We start from the raw sequence: 17,826 nt of genomic DNA, 5'->3' as shown, positions 1-17,826 counted from the left end.
ATGAACGGGGGAGGGGCAGAGAGAGAGGGAGACACAGAATCGGAAACAGGCTCCAGGCTCTGAGCCATCAGCCCAGAGCCCGACGCGGGGCTCGAACTCACGGACCGCGAGATCGTGACCTGGCTGAAGTCGGACGCTTAACCGACTGCGCCACCCAGGCGCCCCTCTTACTGTCTTTTTAAAGAGAGGTAGCATTTCTTTTCTCAAGCTGGATCTCTTTTCATGAAATGACTTTCTGCTTTGCCTCACCTATTAACATATCAGGTATCATTTAGCATTATCTCAAACTTTCTTCATGACTGCTCTAGCCCAAGCCAAAGTTCCCTTCTTTGAATCTAAAAGACTTCTATTCTATTTGGTACTTGACTATATACTCTGTACTTTTATTGAAATTGCCCGTTGCCAGAAAGAAGAGATTTCTTAACTAGCCTGCAAGTTCCTCATACGGTATTATGTTTCATATGCTTTAATTCCCAAATCGCACAATTCTGGAAAGAGAGCGGTTACTTAATAAATACTTTTGAATTGTACTTAGTTTGCAAATCAGCTGTCAGAGCAGAGAACAGCACAGAACAGGAGACCTCATATGCTACTTTCCTCATCCAGCTGGAAAAACAGTCCTTCTCTCATGGCAGGAGGTTAACTTTAGGATCCAGTTACAGACAAGATAAAAGATAAATGGAAGGGAACAGTGGCTCTGTTTTCCCAGACTTCCCTCTTGAATTATTTTTTCCTAGGCTAACAATCCTCACCCCAATCATCTCATTGATTCCTGCCTCTCTCTCAAATATACTACTTAGACACTTTTGCTTATGAACTTAAAAGTCATACTACCCTTGATGCTTTATTGACAAAACCATTATCAGAACTGTCTTTGAACCTACTTCAAAACCTTGTTCACTAGGGGATAAGCTTTAATAGTCTGATAGCTGGCTAACTGGGCTTTCATTTGCTTATACTGAGAATAACTTTACAGGCGCAGGCAGATAACAGGAGCTATAAAAAGCAAAACCAGAACTACCAGAGGACAGGATAGCAACATTTGTAACAATATCTGTCCTGTGCAACAATTCACTAGCTTTCCCCTCCTCCCCCATCTAGTATTTTACTATAAAACCTTCACACCTCAGAAACTTTGAAAGAATTTTACAGTGAAACCCATACATACTTACCTCCTAGATGCTACTATTAGCATTCTGGTATATTTCCTGGTCACAAGTCTATTACTCTCCTCATGTATTACTAGTTTTATCATTCTAAAATATTCTCTCTAGAAAGAGCAGCTAATTAGCAAACCTAGCTAAAATATCAAGAAAAAACTTGATTAGTAAAATTATTTGCAAAGGGAGAACTGGAAGTCTCACTAGAAATTTTTAAAAGGCATTTCAAATTTTGAATAACAAACTTTAGGCAACAATATTTACTTGAGTTTTGACAGGAAGACCAGTGCCACAAATTTTGACTGCTATGTGTTCTTCTTTACCATCTCTAAGAAGCAACAAGATTAAAATATTTAAATATTTTATTTAATAATGGCAAACTATTTGGTAATAATTGTTTATTTGATAACAGCAAATTAGATACCATTACTTTTAAGGGAAGAATTAAAAAATTCGTAGAAAGAAAAAAATTAAGAGCTAGATACATGTAATCAAATGGCAAACAAACATAATTCCTCTTTTTTCCCTGATTCCTTTCAAAAGCACATGATTAATGCCATCAAAAAGAAGACAGATCCATTGATTGATGAATGGATAAAGAAGGTGTGGTATATATATATATATATATATATATATATATATATACATACACACACACAATGGAATATTACTCAGCCATAAAAAAGAATGAATTTTGCCATTTTCAATGACGTGGATGGATTTAGAGAGTATAATGCTAAGCAAAATAAGTCAGAGAAAGACAAATACCATATGATTTCACTCACACGTGGAATTTAAGAACCAAAACAGATGAATATAGGGGAAGGGGAGAAAAAAAGAGAGGGAAGCAAACTATAAGAGACTCTTTTTTTCGGCGGGGGGGGTACCTAGGTGGCTCAGTCAGTTGAGGATCCGACTTTGGCTCAGGTCATGATCTCATGGTTTATGAGTTTGAGCACCACGTCAGGCTCTGTACTGACAGCTCAGGGCCTGGAGCCTGCTTCGGATTCTGTGTCTCCTTCTCTCTCTGTCCTTCTCCCCCATTTGCACTCTCCTTCTCTCTCAAAAATAAATGAATAAAATATTTTTTTAAATTAAAAAAAAGAGGTTCTTTTAATTTTTTTTTTTAAATTTTAGAGAGAGAGACACAAAGTGTGAACAGGGGTAGAGGGGCGCACACACACACACACACACACACACACAGAGAAAGAGAGAGAGAGAGAGAGAGAGAGAGAGAGAGAGAGTCAGTCTCAAGCAGGCTCCATGCAGGGCTCAATCCCATCACCCTGGGACCATGACCTGAGCCAAAATCAAGAGTGGGTCCTTCAACTGACTGAGCCACCCAGGCGCCCTGAGACTCTTAACTATAGAGAACAAACTGAAGGTTTCTGGAAACAAGATGGGCAGGGGATGGGCTAACTGGGTGATGGGCATTATGGAGGGCACTTGTGATGAGCACTAAGTGTTGTATGTAGATGATGAATCAATAAATTCTGCTCCTGAAACCAATATTACACTATATGTTAACTAACTGGAATTTAAGTAAAAACTTAAAATACATACATACTAAAAAAATTATATGCCAGGGCATTATTTTGGTTGGGGCTGTTCTAAACAGCGTAACCATGTATATATGCTAAGACTTCCTCAGGAGAAAAATTATATGGTACCATGTGTTTTTCTATAAATAAACTCAAGTTTTACAACCAAAAAAATAGAGAACAGATACACAAAACACAGTATATCCATACAGCAGAATACTACTTACCAAAGAAAAAAGTGATACATGCAACAACACTGATTAATCTAAAAAACATTATGCTGAAAAAGTTAGTAGACCCAAATAAGTGCATACTACATGATCCCAATTATATGAAGTGCCAGACAGGCAACCTACAGTGATCAAAAGCAGCTAAGCGTTGGAGGTGGGGTGAAAACCACCATCACGGCAAGACTAGGATGGAAATGTTCCAGAGTGACTGGGGTGGTCGTTACCCAGGCTTATATATTTGCCCAAGACAATGAACTGCACATCTAAAATACTTCAATACAGTGGATTTTTAAAGTTAAAATAAAGAAGACTAAAGGAAAAGGACGAAAAAGGAAAATAACATTATGTGTTACTGTCACATAAATACAATTTGGGCTGTAGCTCCCTCTGCTGCAGGGAAAAAAAAAGGCAAGGATGTTTCAAAGTACATAGTTTTGACACTGAAAAAAATGCTTCATGGTGAAAGTGATATTCACTCTGTGTATGTGTGTGTCCCTACTGTCTAACATTTGGATTGCACTGTGACACTGTGGGACATCCTAAGAGCAATCAGAAAACAGGGAGACCATGGTTTTGGTCCTCCAGTATACCATTTGAGGAGACTGGATCACATGAACAGACACTTGGCAATGACTTGCCCACCCGACCTCAAGGTGTACTGGCTATCCCTTGTCAGTGCAAGGAATTCCTTGATCCCTAACTTCTTCCATAATGGTTTACTGATTCACAGGTGTCAGGGGTTCTCAGAGTGTGATTCCCTAGACCAGGAGCATCAGCATCACCTGGAAACTTGTTACAAGTGCAGATTTTTAGGCCCCACTCAACACGACTAATCAGACTTTGGTGACAGAACCCAGCAATCTTGTTTTACAAGCTTTCCAGGTGATTCTGACGCAAGCGCAAGCTTCAGAACCACAGTCCCAGGTGCACCAAAACTTCCAGCACTAGTTGGCGTGCATGGTTTCTGCTCTCCTTCTTGTGGGCATCTCAACCTCTGCCTCTACTGAAAGCACGTCCACTGCCCTGACGCCCTCACTTTTCACATCTCATTTCAAAGGTCCTGGGCCTTTTCTTCCTGCTTCATCAACTCCTTCACGCATTCACTGTGAGCGATCTTCTAGCACTAACTGAATTCTGAATTTAAGCCTGGAGCCTCAACCAAGAAATAAAGTAGGTCTCTTCTCCTGTTCCCATTTTTGCAAGACCGTATAAAATCGTTCTTTTTCAGCTGTCTCTCTTGGAATCAAATAATTCAATCTTTTATTTAACAGATACTTAATTCTGAAACAAGTAGGTGTGGTCCCACCATAGATACAGAGATAGAATAACTAAAATACACAAAAATTACTGCCCTTATGCTTATATGGTATATGCTTATTCTCTAAGTTGGGGAATGCCTATGGAAATGACATAGTATGTTAGAAGTTGGGTGCTGTGGAGTAAAGGTGAAGTAAGGGGAAATGATACGGGAAAAGGGAGCAATCTGAAATTTTATATAGGATGATCAGGGAGTGCCTTAAAAATATAATTAGAGGGTGCCTGGGTGGCTCAGTCAGTTAAAACGTCTGACTACAGCTCAGGTCGTGATCTCATGGTTCATGAGTTCGAGCCCCACATCAGGCTCCAGGCTGTGGAGCCTGCTTTGGATTCTGTGTCTCCCTCTCTCTCTCTGCTCCTCCCCTGCTCTCGCTCTCTCTCTCTCTCTCTCTCTCTCAGAAAATGGATAAAACATGAAAAAAATTTAAAAATATATATAATTAGAAATGATAAAATGACACAACTAAAAACTACCATTTAACACCTGAAACTGCAAAACTCCTAGAAGAAAACACAGAAAGAGCTCCTTGACTTGTGCCTCAGCAATGATTTTTTGGCTATGACACCAAAGTGCAGAAAACAAATGCAAAAATAAATAAATGGAACTACACCAAACTAAAAGGTTTCTGCAGAGTAAAACCACACACATGCACACACACATACACACACACACACACACACACACACACAAAATGGAGGACAACCTATAGAATCAGAGAAAATATTTGTAAATTGCATATATGATAAAGGGTTAACATAGAAAATATATAAAGATCTCATATGACTCAATAACAAAAATGAAACAATTAAAAAGTGGGCCAAAGAACTAAATAGACATCTGTCCAGAAAAACCATTCAAATGATGAACGGGCACATGCAAACACGCTCAACATCACCAATCATCAGGGAAATGCAAATCAAAACCATAATGATTTCAACTCACATCTGTTAAAATGGCTGTCATCAAAAAAACAAGAGAGATGTTGCGTGCTATTGGTGGGAATGTAAACTGGTGCAGCTGTTATGGAAAACACTATGGAGATTCCTCAAAAAATTAAAAATAAAAATGCCTTATGATCCAGTAATCCCACTTCTGGGTATGCATCCACAGGAAATGGAAACAGTGTATCAAAGAAATATCCGCATTCCCATGTTTATTGCACCGTTAAGCTTCACAATAGCCAAGATATGGAAATAACCTATGTGTCTACCAACTAATGAATGGATAAAGAAGACATGGTATGTATAAAACACACACACATACACACACACATACACACGCACAGAAATACTATTCAGCCCTAAGAGAGATGATTTCCTGCCATTTGCAACATGGATGGACCTTGAGGGAACTTTGCTAAGTGAGATAAGTCAGACAAGAAAAGACAAAGATTGTACGATATCCGTAAGTGGAATCTTCAAAGGCCATACTCGTGTAGAAACTTCTAGTTGGAAGGTGAGTTCTGGGGATCTAATGTAGAGGATTAGATTACAGTCAACAATGCTGTATTATATACCTGAAAGTGGCTGAGAGAGATCTTAAACGTTCTCACAAAAGAGAAATGGTTAAGTACGTGACATGATGGAGGCATTAGCTAACACTACGGGTGGTAATCATATTACAATTTAGATGTATTAAATAATCACTCTGTACACCTTACATTTACACAACACTGTATGTCAATTAGATCTCAATAAGGCTGGAAAAACAAACTACGACCTAAGAGCATCAGAGTACAGATGCAAATAGCCAACTTTGTTCTTACGTAACACATATTTATTGAGTGTCTCTTACACTGCGTACTGGGTGCTAGGGAGGTGAGAGTAGTTAAAAGGAAAAGTTCCTGCAGTTATGAAGCTTACATTCTACTTACTGGTAGAGACAGATGAAAAAACAAATGCATGTATCAGGTGGGAATAGTGCTGAAAAAAATAAAAGAAAGATGAGAGAATGGAAAGTACAGATGATATATATACACAGGGCCTATTTTTACGGACAGGCACTCAAAAAACACAGCAGTTGGAAGTCAAGGGGAGTGTGAACACAATTTGTGAGTTCCTTGATGTCAAGACTGTTCTCTATACATTCACTGCTGTATCTCTGGCACATAAAACAGCAAAGGCACATATGAGGCATCAAGTATTTGTTGGATGAATTATTTCATACACTACAGTGTGTCATCTCTATATTCTGATCACCATTTACTTAGTAGATAAGGACACATCAAGAGTGAAGAGGTAGAATTAAGAACCCCAGGAAATAATAGTTTAAAAGGGTGAGCAAATTCTGAAACCTTTATCCCTATTAATTTCCTAAGAACTTCCAACTGTTTTGACTTTTTATCTGTGTTCTTAACCTATAGAAAAAAAAAATCAAGTGATTTATTCTCTTGAGTTTATTTTGAATCACTTAAAAATTCAAAATAATTTAAGACTGACTTCTAAAAAGCCTACTCATTCAAAGCTTACTTTACGTATCAAGTACTATCTAAATATTTTGTTACTTCTCAGAATATTCTCAATTCTCATGTTTCTAACCAGTTAATTTTCTAAAATACTTTTTTCCCTGAACTTTCAGAGCTTTCCATCTGTGAGAAGTTTTGTGAAGAGTTAGCTCTCTAGACTTAACTCTGTTTACCTAAAATGATCATAACTCAAATGCACATGCCCCTTGACCCAGCCATTCTACTGTAAGGAATATAAATGACTATTTATATTCATACAGGGAGCAGAGTTATATATAAAAGGATACTCACTGAAACGTTTATAACAGCAAAAAACTAGAACGAACTTCTATATCTAACAATAGAGTACTGATTAAGCAAATGACATACTCCTCAGTGGATTTATGTGTCCATATGGAAACCTTTTCTAGATAAAGAGTAAGATGAAAATTGCAAGTCTCAGAACAGCAGGTATACATGATTGCATCTGTGGGAAGAGGAGGGGGGAAAAGGCTATTAAAAGGATACACATTATAAATATATATTTTTACATGTTTGCTTATACCCTGAAAACCTCTAAAAGGATACCTCAAGAACTGTTGAATAATAGTTATCTTTGGGAAGTGAGACTGGATGTGGAATCCAGAGAAATTTTTCTCCTCCGTTTTTTTTTTTGTTTAATTCATTTTGCCATATCCACATTTTATTTTTATGATTAAAAAAAAGCTGTATTAAAAACAATCCATTTGGCCTTGATTTTTGAGGAACTGCACAATATAGAGGAAAAAGATGTTTACACAACTAATTTTAAATATGACAAGAGCTAAGCTGTTCATTCTGTATCATTCAACAAACATTTGTTGAGTGTATACTGTAACCCAAACGTGAAACTAAACTCTAGGGCATTAATATTTCCTGTAGACTATTAGGACAAGGAAGTATCGTGAGTATACTTAAGGATCGATTAATTCTGCCTTAGTGTTGGAGAGAACTCACAGACAGTGATATCTACGCTACACCTTGAAAACCTAGTTAAGAGTTTGTTAGGGATAAAAAAAGGAATGAGGAATCGCATGCAGAAGGGACAGCAAGAGAAGGACATGTAAGTGAAAATGCATAGTAAGCAGGTATAGACCTGCTAAGTGGTTCAGCAGGAGACGTGACCGAAAAGGTACATGCAGCACTTAATCTCAATTATTCAATATAGGGGCAAAGAAGGTCGACAATGTGGAGGCAAGAGGCATCTTTTTCATCCCTCTTTCTCACCTGGTGGAGTATACCTGCAGGACAGTTCGAAAAGCAGGACTACTGGAGCAAAATTAATGTGAACTTCGTATTTCAATAGGTTCTTTCCCAATGAGCTTTACCCCCCACATCAAACAACACTCTCACCCCTCCTGTATGACTAGATCCTTACATCCCTGCCCACACCAGAATATAAATTTTTAAAATCTGAAGTAATCTGATAGTAAAACATAATATTTGATTATTAATTTACATCACTTCTCTATGAGTGGGTCAAACATTTAGTTTTCATGTGTTTACAGTATTGTCCAACTTTATTTTCAGTGAACTGCCTTTACTTATTTTAGCTTAGCCTTTGTTCCTTAATTTCAAATTTCAGTTATTCTACTATCAAATGAATTGCAAATATGTTTTCCCAGCATACCACCTTTTACTTTAGTGTTCTTTTTTTTCCCCTTGCGGATGTTTTCCATTTTCAAGTGGCTGAAGTGTTTTATCTTTTCCTTCTATGATTTCTGGGGTTTGTGCCATGCGTCCTCACCCCCAGAGTTGGGAACAAACGTTTCCGACTTTTTTCATGATTTTATTTCATTTTTTATATTTAAAGCATGTTCTATGTAAGATCATTTTTTGGTATTTAGCAGGGATCCAGCGAACTAGCCATGACTCTTTCCTAATGAACAGTTTTCCTAGTATCCTCTGGTAACTAATCTAACTTTTCTTCAATGATCTGGATGGATTTTCTACAAAGATGAAATTCCCACACACAAGAGGGCTTATTTCTGAACTCTGTTTTGTTCCACTGCTCCATTTACTCTTGTACCACTACTAACCTCTTGGTTTTTATAGCTTTATTAACAGTTTTTAAGTGATCCTCTATGTATAAATATTGCATACTATATGATATAAAGTAGCTTATAATTTCTTTTATTGTCTGGAAGGGCTTGTCCCCTGCAGTGACTGTGTACTTTGTCAAACACAGCTAAGCTGGAACTACATTTGTCAGAACCACTTTCTCTGTATGCTCATGGGTTAGAGCTGGCTACAGAAGACAGACCCTGCACGTGAGCCGGAGGCCGAAGTATGGCGGCACCCACCAAGCGTCAGAGGAGTCTAGTGTTGCCATGTGCTGTTAACACGATGCACTTGCCGGTGACTGCCTGGCTCACCTTGCAGGGTGGGGAGGCTGCCAGACCTTCAACACCTGCCACTCCTGTTGGAGCTCCTCAGTCATTTTTCCAGTTCTTAAGCCACACATATATAGTCCCATGGCAAAGGGTGCCAGCTTCGTCTGCAAATTAGCTGCTTATCAAAGTCGGAGGCCACGAGACACAGATAAGGGATCATTTTCCTTGTGAGTTCCAGTCTGCCCTTGTTCTCCTTTGCTTCGCATCTAGCTTCTTTCCCCAACTATTAGCACAACCATCCTGCAATGACTTTCCACCTGCTACCGTGTATTTTGTGCCAGATATAATTCTAAGTGCTTCACTATATTAATTTCCATAACAACCCTTTCAGGTGATACTATTATTAATTTTCTTTTTACATATGATCAACCTGAGGCAGAAAATTCAGTAACTTGTCCACATAGTTACTACGGGGAAGAGTTGGGATAAGACAGACAAATATGTACTGGTAGAGATGTTTGTATGATCTGATGAACTTGGTATATATAGAGAAGACATTAAATCTGTGAGTGTCACAAAGCTAGAAGAGCTAATACATTAAATGAAAAAAGCAACAATTCAAAAAATTTCAACAAATCAGAATATGTTAAATCTAACAAAGTAAAATTTAATAAGGATAAAGATAAAGTGAAATAAAATTAATTACATCAAATAGAAGAAAGTAATTATCTTAGTTCATGTTAAAAAAAAAAAAGAAAAAAAAAACCAGACTGGGGCGCCTGGGTGGCTTAGTCAGTTAAGCATCCCAACTTCAGCTCAGGTCATTATCTTGGTTCATGGGTTTTGAGCTCCATGTAGGGCTCTGTGCTGACAGTGGGAGACTTCTTCAGATTTTCTGTCTCCCGCTCTCTCTGCCCCTCCCCTGCCTGCACTCTCTGTCTTTCTCAAAAATAAACATTAAAAAAAAAAAAAAAAGACCAATAGCAAAATTTCAAGCTATACTGACAGGGTTACTAGAAAATAGAAGAGTATTATCTTGCATTGATGTGAGTATAATGACCAAAGTAGGGACTGGTAACCTGAACTGGTTTAACCACATCTTAAATGCAGTGTTCAGTCCAGAAAACCATGGACTCATGTCCACAGAAGGCAAGCAGACCAGTGCCATAGAAAGAAATAGTACACAAACCTGCAATCTTTAGCCTGGCAAATATGCAGCAGACTGTATACTTCCAAAGGGCAAAACATGTATCACTGAATGGAGCTCACAGTGAAGCAGATTTTAACTCAATGTAAGAAAGAGTTTTCTAATAAGAAAGGCTTTTGAACAGTGGCACGGGTTGGCCTTCTGAGGCAGTGAGTTGCCCATCAACCGAAAAGATTAACAGAAGACTTTATGACACAATACTCTGTATGTTGTAAAGATACTTTTAGCACTGGGAATGTGTGTAGGAGGAAGAAATGGATTGTGGTGGTTTCTGTTGGAATGAATGACCTCTAAATTTTCTTGCAGCTCAAAAAATTCCTTTTGATTCTAGGCACAAAAACAGCAATTAAATTTGAGGCAAGAAAATATGGTTGTAGTTGAATTTACTTAAAAGACTCTGGTTTTTTTCTGATTACAAAAGTAAAAACAATGTTTTGATGTGGAAATACATATGAAGACATTTATCTACATGTTTTATCTATACATGTGTATATATATACATGTATATATTTATATGTGTATATGTGCAGGTAATAGCCTACTAATTATACCATGAGGAGTCTCTATTACTGGATCCATAATATCCACTGTGGATGTGCCATAATTTATTTAACCATCCAACTGTTACTAAACATATAATAACTCTTTATTTTTATAAATGCACTAAACACCCTTGTACATAAATTTTTTTCTATAGCTTTGACTAAGACTCTTGACCTATTCTTACATAGTTTTCCAGAATTTTGCTATTATATTCGAAGTTTGAATTTTAAGAGATAGGAAGGGGAAAAAGTACATAAGGAGGATTCACAGGAAGCCACACAAAACATAACTTCGGCCCCCAGAGATTTTCCCACTGAAGACAGACACACTGTGGTGGCAAGCTTGGCCTTTACAGTGTTTCTCTTTCAATAACAAACTTTTAAGAGGACCATGGTTCCAATAACCTGTGATTTCTTGCAGCCTTTAATGCCTAATATATAGGAACGCAGAAAAAGATGGGAATGCGTCTTCAGCAAGTACACTTATCAGACCTTCGAATCAAGACGCCAACAGCACTGTGCTGAGATCCGACGAAAGCCAAACGAGACCTAGGTTAACAGATGTAGATACTGAGGTACAGATATATCTCTTGGAATTGTTGTAACTTAAGGGGCCCTGGATCACCTGCTACGTCGCTACAAACCAATGAAAAAAACAGTCCTCAGAGCAAACAAACCCGTTACCAAAGACTCTTTCTTGCAAGTATGGCACAGTGGTATTGCCTCCTATTTCTGTATAACAGTCCAGACTCCAAACAAAACGCTTCAAGTTTAGCAATTCCTCCTGAGCTGAAAGCTAGTCAAGGCTGGCTTTTCCTTTCTTCCATAATCCCTCCCCTCACCTAAAGAGCAGACTGCCTTGTATTACTAATAATATGCCACCATTTTCAAGAGCCTAAATCTCCTCTTAAAATATGCAGATATAAATATTCTACAAATTCAATCTTGAGAAAATCCCTCCAGGGCCTTCTGTCCCATTCAATCTAGACTGATAAACCTCTTGATCTTTCCTTCATTTGTTCCCTAATTCCATGTCTTCTTTTTTGGTTTCTACTCAGCGTTGATGGCACATATCCTCCAAGACATTAACTGAGAAAGTAGGTTTGTGAGACCCTGCATGACTAGAAACTTCGAATTCTAAGTTGGAATTTTCTCTCAGAATTTTGAATCAACTGCTCCACTGCTTCTAGCTTTCACTGTTGTTCTTGAGAAGTCTGAAGCCCCGCCTGATGTCAGATCATTTTTCTCAGACTTTTATTCCCCCTCTCTTTGGAAGCTGCTGGATCTTTCCTTTACCCGCAAGTGTTCTGAATATGGCCTTGTGCCTTGGTGCGGGTCTGTTTTCATCCACTGTGCTGGAATCTTGATGGCTGCTTTCAATCTGGAAACTAATGTCCTTCAGTTCTGGGGTATTTTCTTGAATTACCTTGTTGTATTCATATTTTGTTTTTTAAACAAACTTTAAACACTTGAAGTATAACATACAGACATAAACATGCACATATCTTACATATTTATTTTGACAAATATTTCTAAGTCAATACTGCCCATTAACATTTAAAAGTGAAGCCCCAAATGCTGACTAGACACTGTAGGCATGTTGCCATTTCCTGGTGGTTGCACCACTCGGGGATGGGGGAGGAAATGGCCATTTTGCTGAGGGAGCCTCACGTAGCAGTGCCCCTGGATTTTCTTCTTGCAGGCAAATCCATTTCCCCGGAAAGGAGCCCTCCAATCTCCCATCTACTACCTTCAGCTGGGCCTGCCATCCCGGCAGCCCACAGCCTCCGTGATTTGACCTCTTCGGACAAGACGTCTCTAGTTTCATTCGTGGTAGAGATGAGATGAGGCGGGGGGGGACTGGGGTCTAGCTACTCCTTCTATAAACTTACTTAAAAATTCTACAGTTTTCAATCCTACCATGTCAAGTCCTGCGTTTTTCCAAAGTTCTAAAGCACTCACCAGTTTGCTTCCAGTTAACTTCTCCTGATGCAGGTACTTAGCTTCTCTGTTTTCCATCTTCTAAAAATTTGCTGACATCTCTTGTCTCTGTTGATTTCTTTCTCATTCTTTTTGTCCTTGAACATTGCACCTGCTTAGCCCTCTATAGTCATTTTAATGGCTTTCATGAGAGAGTGGAGGATAAATCAAGTGTTCGCTCTGCCAAGCTAACCTGGAACGCCTCCTTTGTTACATGTAGCCATCTTCAAACATCAGATATATGCTTTCTTTTCTCTTCATCCTCAAAAGCTTCCTGCACTTGTATTTTGAGCTCCAGATCTATATTTGCAAATGCCTCTTGGGAACATATGTCAAAAGTAACTCATTATCTTTTCTGAAAATCTACTTCTTCTTGCAACTTGGTGTCATAATCCTTACAGTTACCCACACTAAAAACTGAAATGTTATCTCCTACTCTTCCTTCTTTCTGGATCTCCCTATATCTAGTAAGATACTAGCACTTGTCAATTACACCCTCTAGAGCACCTGAATCTCATCCTTCATATGTCACTGTCTGCCTTACAGCTATTCCCCGAATACTAAGTCATCCTACTCTACCCATTTTGCCTTCAAGTCTGGTTTAAATGCCACCACTTCCATGAAGTCTTCCTTTCTGCTTTCTAGGTTAAGTAAACACTTCCTCCTCTGGAGGACTGCTCACTTTATTAACATTTCTCTTGTACACTTAACTATATTTAACATTTTTTGCAAACCTGCATGTGTTTTATTTCCTCTGTTAGAACGTTAGAGTTTTAAGGAAAGAGGCCTCGAAGGAATCTATCCCTGACCTTGCTCATTACATAGTTTTTATCATGCCATCAGTATGTATGCTATAGAAATAAACACATTGGCAACTACTGAGGCAAACAAAAGAAACAGAGGACACAGCATTTTACCTTCTGGAGAAAAATGTGTAGTTATAGCTGTAGGACAATAATATGTAAAAGGTAAAACAGCCCTCAACTAGGTCAAGAACACATGCTATTACATTTAACTCTGCTGCTCCCAAGCCAATCAGTTGCCATCTCTGATAGCCAAAACACACGGATTACTGCCCTTTAATGAATGGACAATAAATATGAACCGCTTGATAGAATATACAATCTTCAGTCAACAGCTACTTAGCTTCTGATAAAAGCCTGTTTAAATTAATTGGTATTTGAGAAAAATCTATGAAGTCATACTAATCTTCATTCCTCTATAGAGTTTCAAGCTCTATCTTAATAGTAAGAAAAATATAAACCTACAACTACATTAGTCTTCACAGAAATGTCTTGATTCAAATGCATTCTACATTATGCCATCAGTTTTAATAAAGAATAAGTCACATTAAGAGTTTTGCATCTTCTATAAAACGTCACTGTTTGAAGATATCTGCCATTATGTACTAGGATGAGCCCTATAAAACTGCCAGTATTTCACTGTTGTTGACTTTTAAAAAGGGCATTTTTAAGTGGTTCATCTAATAGTTCAGTACTTAATAACAAGCTATGAAATTAGGTCATCTTATAATTCAGCAGTAAGAAAAAATTGGTCTCATTTGTCAAAGTCATATGTTCTCCCAACTCACAAAGATGAAAATGACACTGAGCAAGATGCTTCCTTTTTGCTACCAGGAGGCTCAGTGCTGATGTAGTACTCAACTGTGATAATTCTGTAGCCTAGATTTTGTTATAATTATCTGAATGATTCTTCTTGTCTCACCCTTTTCACTTTTATTGATTCAAAAACGTATATGTGTTTTTGTGAAAGTGAGTATTGTGGCAATTATATATATATATGTGTGTGTATATATATATATATATATGTATGTACATATACATATATATATATATGCAAATTATATATATATAATTGGTTACCTAGAGTGCTGTGTTGAGAAGGATTCTTCCTGAACTTGGCAGTGGAAAGTACCAAGGTCAGATGGTAATATTCCATATACGTAACTGGAAGGGGAAAGGCAGCATGCCACATATTTGCAACTCCATCTCATGTCCTAATGGGGACACTGAAGAGGAATCTGAGAATTAATTATGAAAGCCAATCTGCAAGAAGTGAGATCTGAACTCAATTTAGAAATAAGAGAGGGGCATTAATTGATAGAAATGGTAAAGGCATTCCCATCAGAGCCAATAAAACATGAAACAGACAATAAAATGAAAGGGAGTATATACATGTGTGTGTGTATGTGTATGGATACACAAATAGTCACTGTGCCATCCTTACAATTTCCTGGTCTAAAAAAAAAAAAAAAAAGAGATCTTAGATAATTTGGGTCAAAGTCCACCATTTATGGCTATGAAAACTGAAAGCAAAGAAACTTTATTCTGACACACTCTCCCAGCTTACAGCAAGTGTGTAACTAAAGCTGCTGTGGTTTTGCCTTCTCACCCAGTGCTCTACCTCACACGGTCCCAGTCTAACCATGCAGGGTGAGCCCAACAAGGAAGGACCAGAGGCCGGGGGGCTGACTACTGAGCAGATGTTCTAAACCATCAGCAGCAGTAAGGGTTTGGGTTAGGATCAGTCACAGATAGGGAAAGGAGGGGGCAAAATAAAGAAACAATGTAACACGAATCGTAAAGAGTTAATGATATATTAGAGAAAAAAGAAATAAGTTTATAATGTACATGAAGAAAAGGTGGGAAAATACGAGTGCTAGGGACACTAAAGGAAAAACCAGAATAAGATGGCCATTTGAGATCAGAAACTTAGTCTGCGATAGGTACATTTCGATTGTAATGTCCCAACACATACGCCAGAAGTAGACTAGAATGCAGACTCCAGGAGGGTAGGGATTTTTGTCCTTTTTGTCTGCTGACACATCCACAATTAGCCTGAACAATGCCTGGAAATAAACTTTTTTTTTTTTTTTTTTTTTGAACAAATGAAGTTTGTTTCTGAGGCACTCAGGTACAGACACACAGGAAATAGAAATATGAAATTTACGAGAGGGTATCAAAAGAGATTTACTTGGGAGATCCGCAGGGAAGTGGACACATGTAAGGTGTCAGTTTCTGGAGCTCTGCCTGGAGTTCTGAGTACAAGCCCAAACAACAGTGGTCTTTCTTTTCCATTGTTCCTTTTATGTGTGTCTTTACAGGAACTCTTACAGAGAGGAGGGATGACTGTGGTCATATACCCTCTAGTACCATCACAACTCCATTATTATTCCTAACGGACTTCGTTAGTGCGAGCAGGGGGTTCAGGTGCAGTCCCAGGACCAGCAGGACCAGGGTCAGCGGGGAGTTTGCCAGAAACGCAAATTCTCAGGTCCTGCGCTAGGTCCACCACAGGAGAAACTGTGCGGTTGCGGCCTCGTTACCGATGCTTTCAGGAGTCTTCCAGGTGATTCTAACGCATCCCACAGAGCCGAGAACAAAGCAAAGGTACTCAACTCTTAGTGGACAAAATACCTACCTCATAGTTTAAGTCATTCTTCTGGAGATGCAGCTAACAATTTAAGACCCGATTACAGAAAAAGATATTTGTAATAGAATCTGGTGTCACAGGCCACCAGTCGTAACTCCTCAAGCAGAGACCATGCAGCGACACCTGCCTACAGTAAAAACAGAGTATTTAAAGGCATCCACTTACTTCAACGTCTCAGCGAGAAAGAAACTCTGCTGCACATCGTCGTGGGTAGGAGTAGACGAGTACACGTCCTTCACCCCGGAAAACCCGCCGCTCACTCGGCAATACTTCTCAATAGCCTGTGAGAGAGACCAGACAGAAGAATCAATTCCACACAATTTCACGTCTTGGGGACAAATTAAGGAACCCCAGTCAAAAGTTCACAAAGATCTATCTGAGGATTTGACAGGTTAAGAATAAAACTTATTACTGAATGGGAATATTCTCACACTGGAAAAATTAACGGAGGGATCTGTTTCCTGTGGAACTTTTCCCCCTCCAAAACTCTTCAATCTTTTAAAAGCATCTTCTATTTTCCTAACTGAGGAAAGTCAAGTTTGGGCTATTCACACTGAATTAGAGACCTGTCTGGCATAATAAAACCTCATTAATTCTAACAAATCAAGGGCGATCAGTCTGAATTAAAATTTTCAAAGGGAATTTTTTCACTTCTAAGGATAAACCACCCAAAACAAGCTTAAAGAAAAGTATTACCTAAGAGCTCTGCTCTCCATAGTAATAAGCAAGGAGGTAATATTTACTGCAAACATACTACGTGACAGATGCTACATTACAATCCTAGCAGTTAGACATTACAGGTGGTACCAACTGGCAGGAAGCAGCCATCCACATACCCACTACAACAAGAATCACCATGTTAAGAGCCAACCATTAGGATGTATTTGCTCTAAGTCAAGGCTCTTCTAAGAGCTTCACATGTATCATTGAAATCTCCCAACAACCCGTGAGGTTGTCTTAGGAGGCTCCACTTTTCCCACAGGAAAACTAAGGCAAAGGGTGAGTTGCTCTACATTATTGCTAACTACTGCGCTCTGCTGTCCAACTCGGAGCTAAAACTCTTAATTTGTATCTCTTCTTGCAGCTTTTGAACGTGCCTAAATAAAATATACTCAATCCAATGGAATCCATTCAAAACCCTGTTTTTTTAAAGTTTGAGAGAGAGAGAGAGAACCCATTCAAAACCCTGTTTTCTTAAAAAGTTTATTTTGAGACAGCGAGCAAGAGAGCACACACAAGGGGGGCGGGGTGCAGAGACAGAGGGAGAGAGAGAATCCAAGCAGGCTCTGTGCTGTCACAAGGCTCGATCTTAGGAACCGTGAGATCATGACCTGAGCTGAAATCAAGAGTCAGACGCTTAACTGACTGAGCCACCCAGGTGCCCCTCCAAAGCCTATCTTTAATTCAGAGCAACCGAATATCCTGCTTATGCAGGTGTATATCATACTCTAAAATTAAGCCATTCATGAGAAGTTGAATTACACATGGTTCTTTTCTTTTTCTACCTAACCCTGAGATACTGTCTAATGAAGGTATAGTTATTCAATCATTACTGCCATGGCTTTTTGTTCCTAGTCTTG

General features: G+C 38.6%; 1 protein-coding gene across 3 annotated transcripts in view; it reads right to left on the bottom strand.

Moving 5' to 3' along the window:
* The window catches only part of MAN1A2 (mannosidase alpha class 1A member 2), a 180,151-nt gene that overhangs the window by 14,300 nt on the left and 148,025 nt on the right, over positions 1-17,826 (bottom strand). For 2 of the 3 annotated variants that reach the window (XM_030324560.1, XM_036064197.1), the window contains one exon: positions 16,412-16,527. In XM_030324560.1, the coding sequence (XP_030180420.1) occupies positions 16,412-16,527 (116 nt within the window). Of the gene's footprint in view, positions 1-7,136; positions 7,180-16,411; positions 16,528-17,826 lie in introns of those variants that run through there. The other variant, XM_030324561.1, reaches the window with a different exon arrangement.

The sequence above is a fragment of the Lynx canadensis genome, chromosome C1 (genome assembly GCF_007474595.2).
Source record: "Lynx canadensis isolate LIC74 chromosome C1, mLynCan4.pri.v2, whole genome shotgun sequence".
NCBI classification, from domain to species: Eukaryota; Metazoa; Chordata; class Mammalia; order Carnivora; family Felidae; genus Lynx; species Lynx canadensis.
This window is presented reverse-complemented; position numbering and strand designations above follow the sequence as displayed.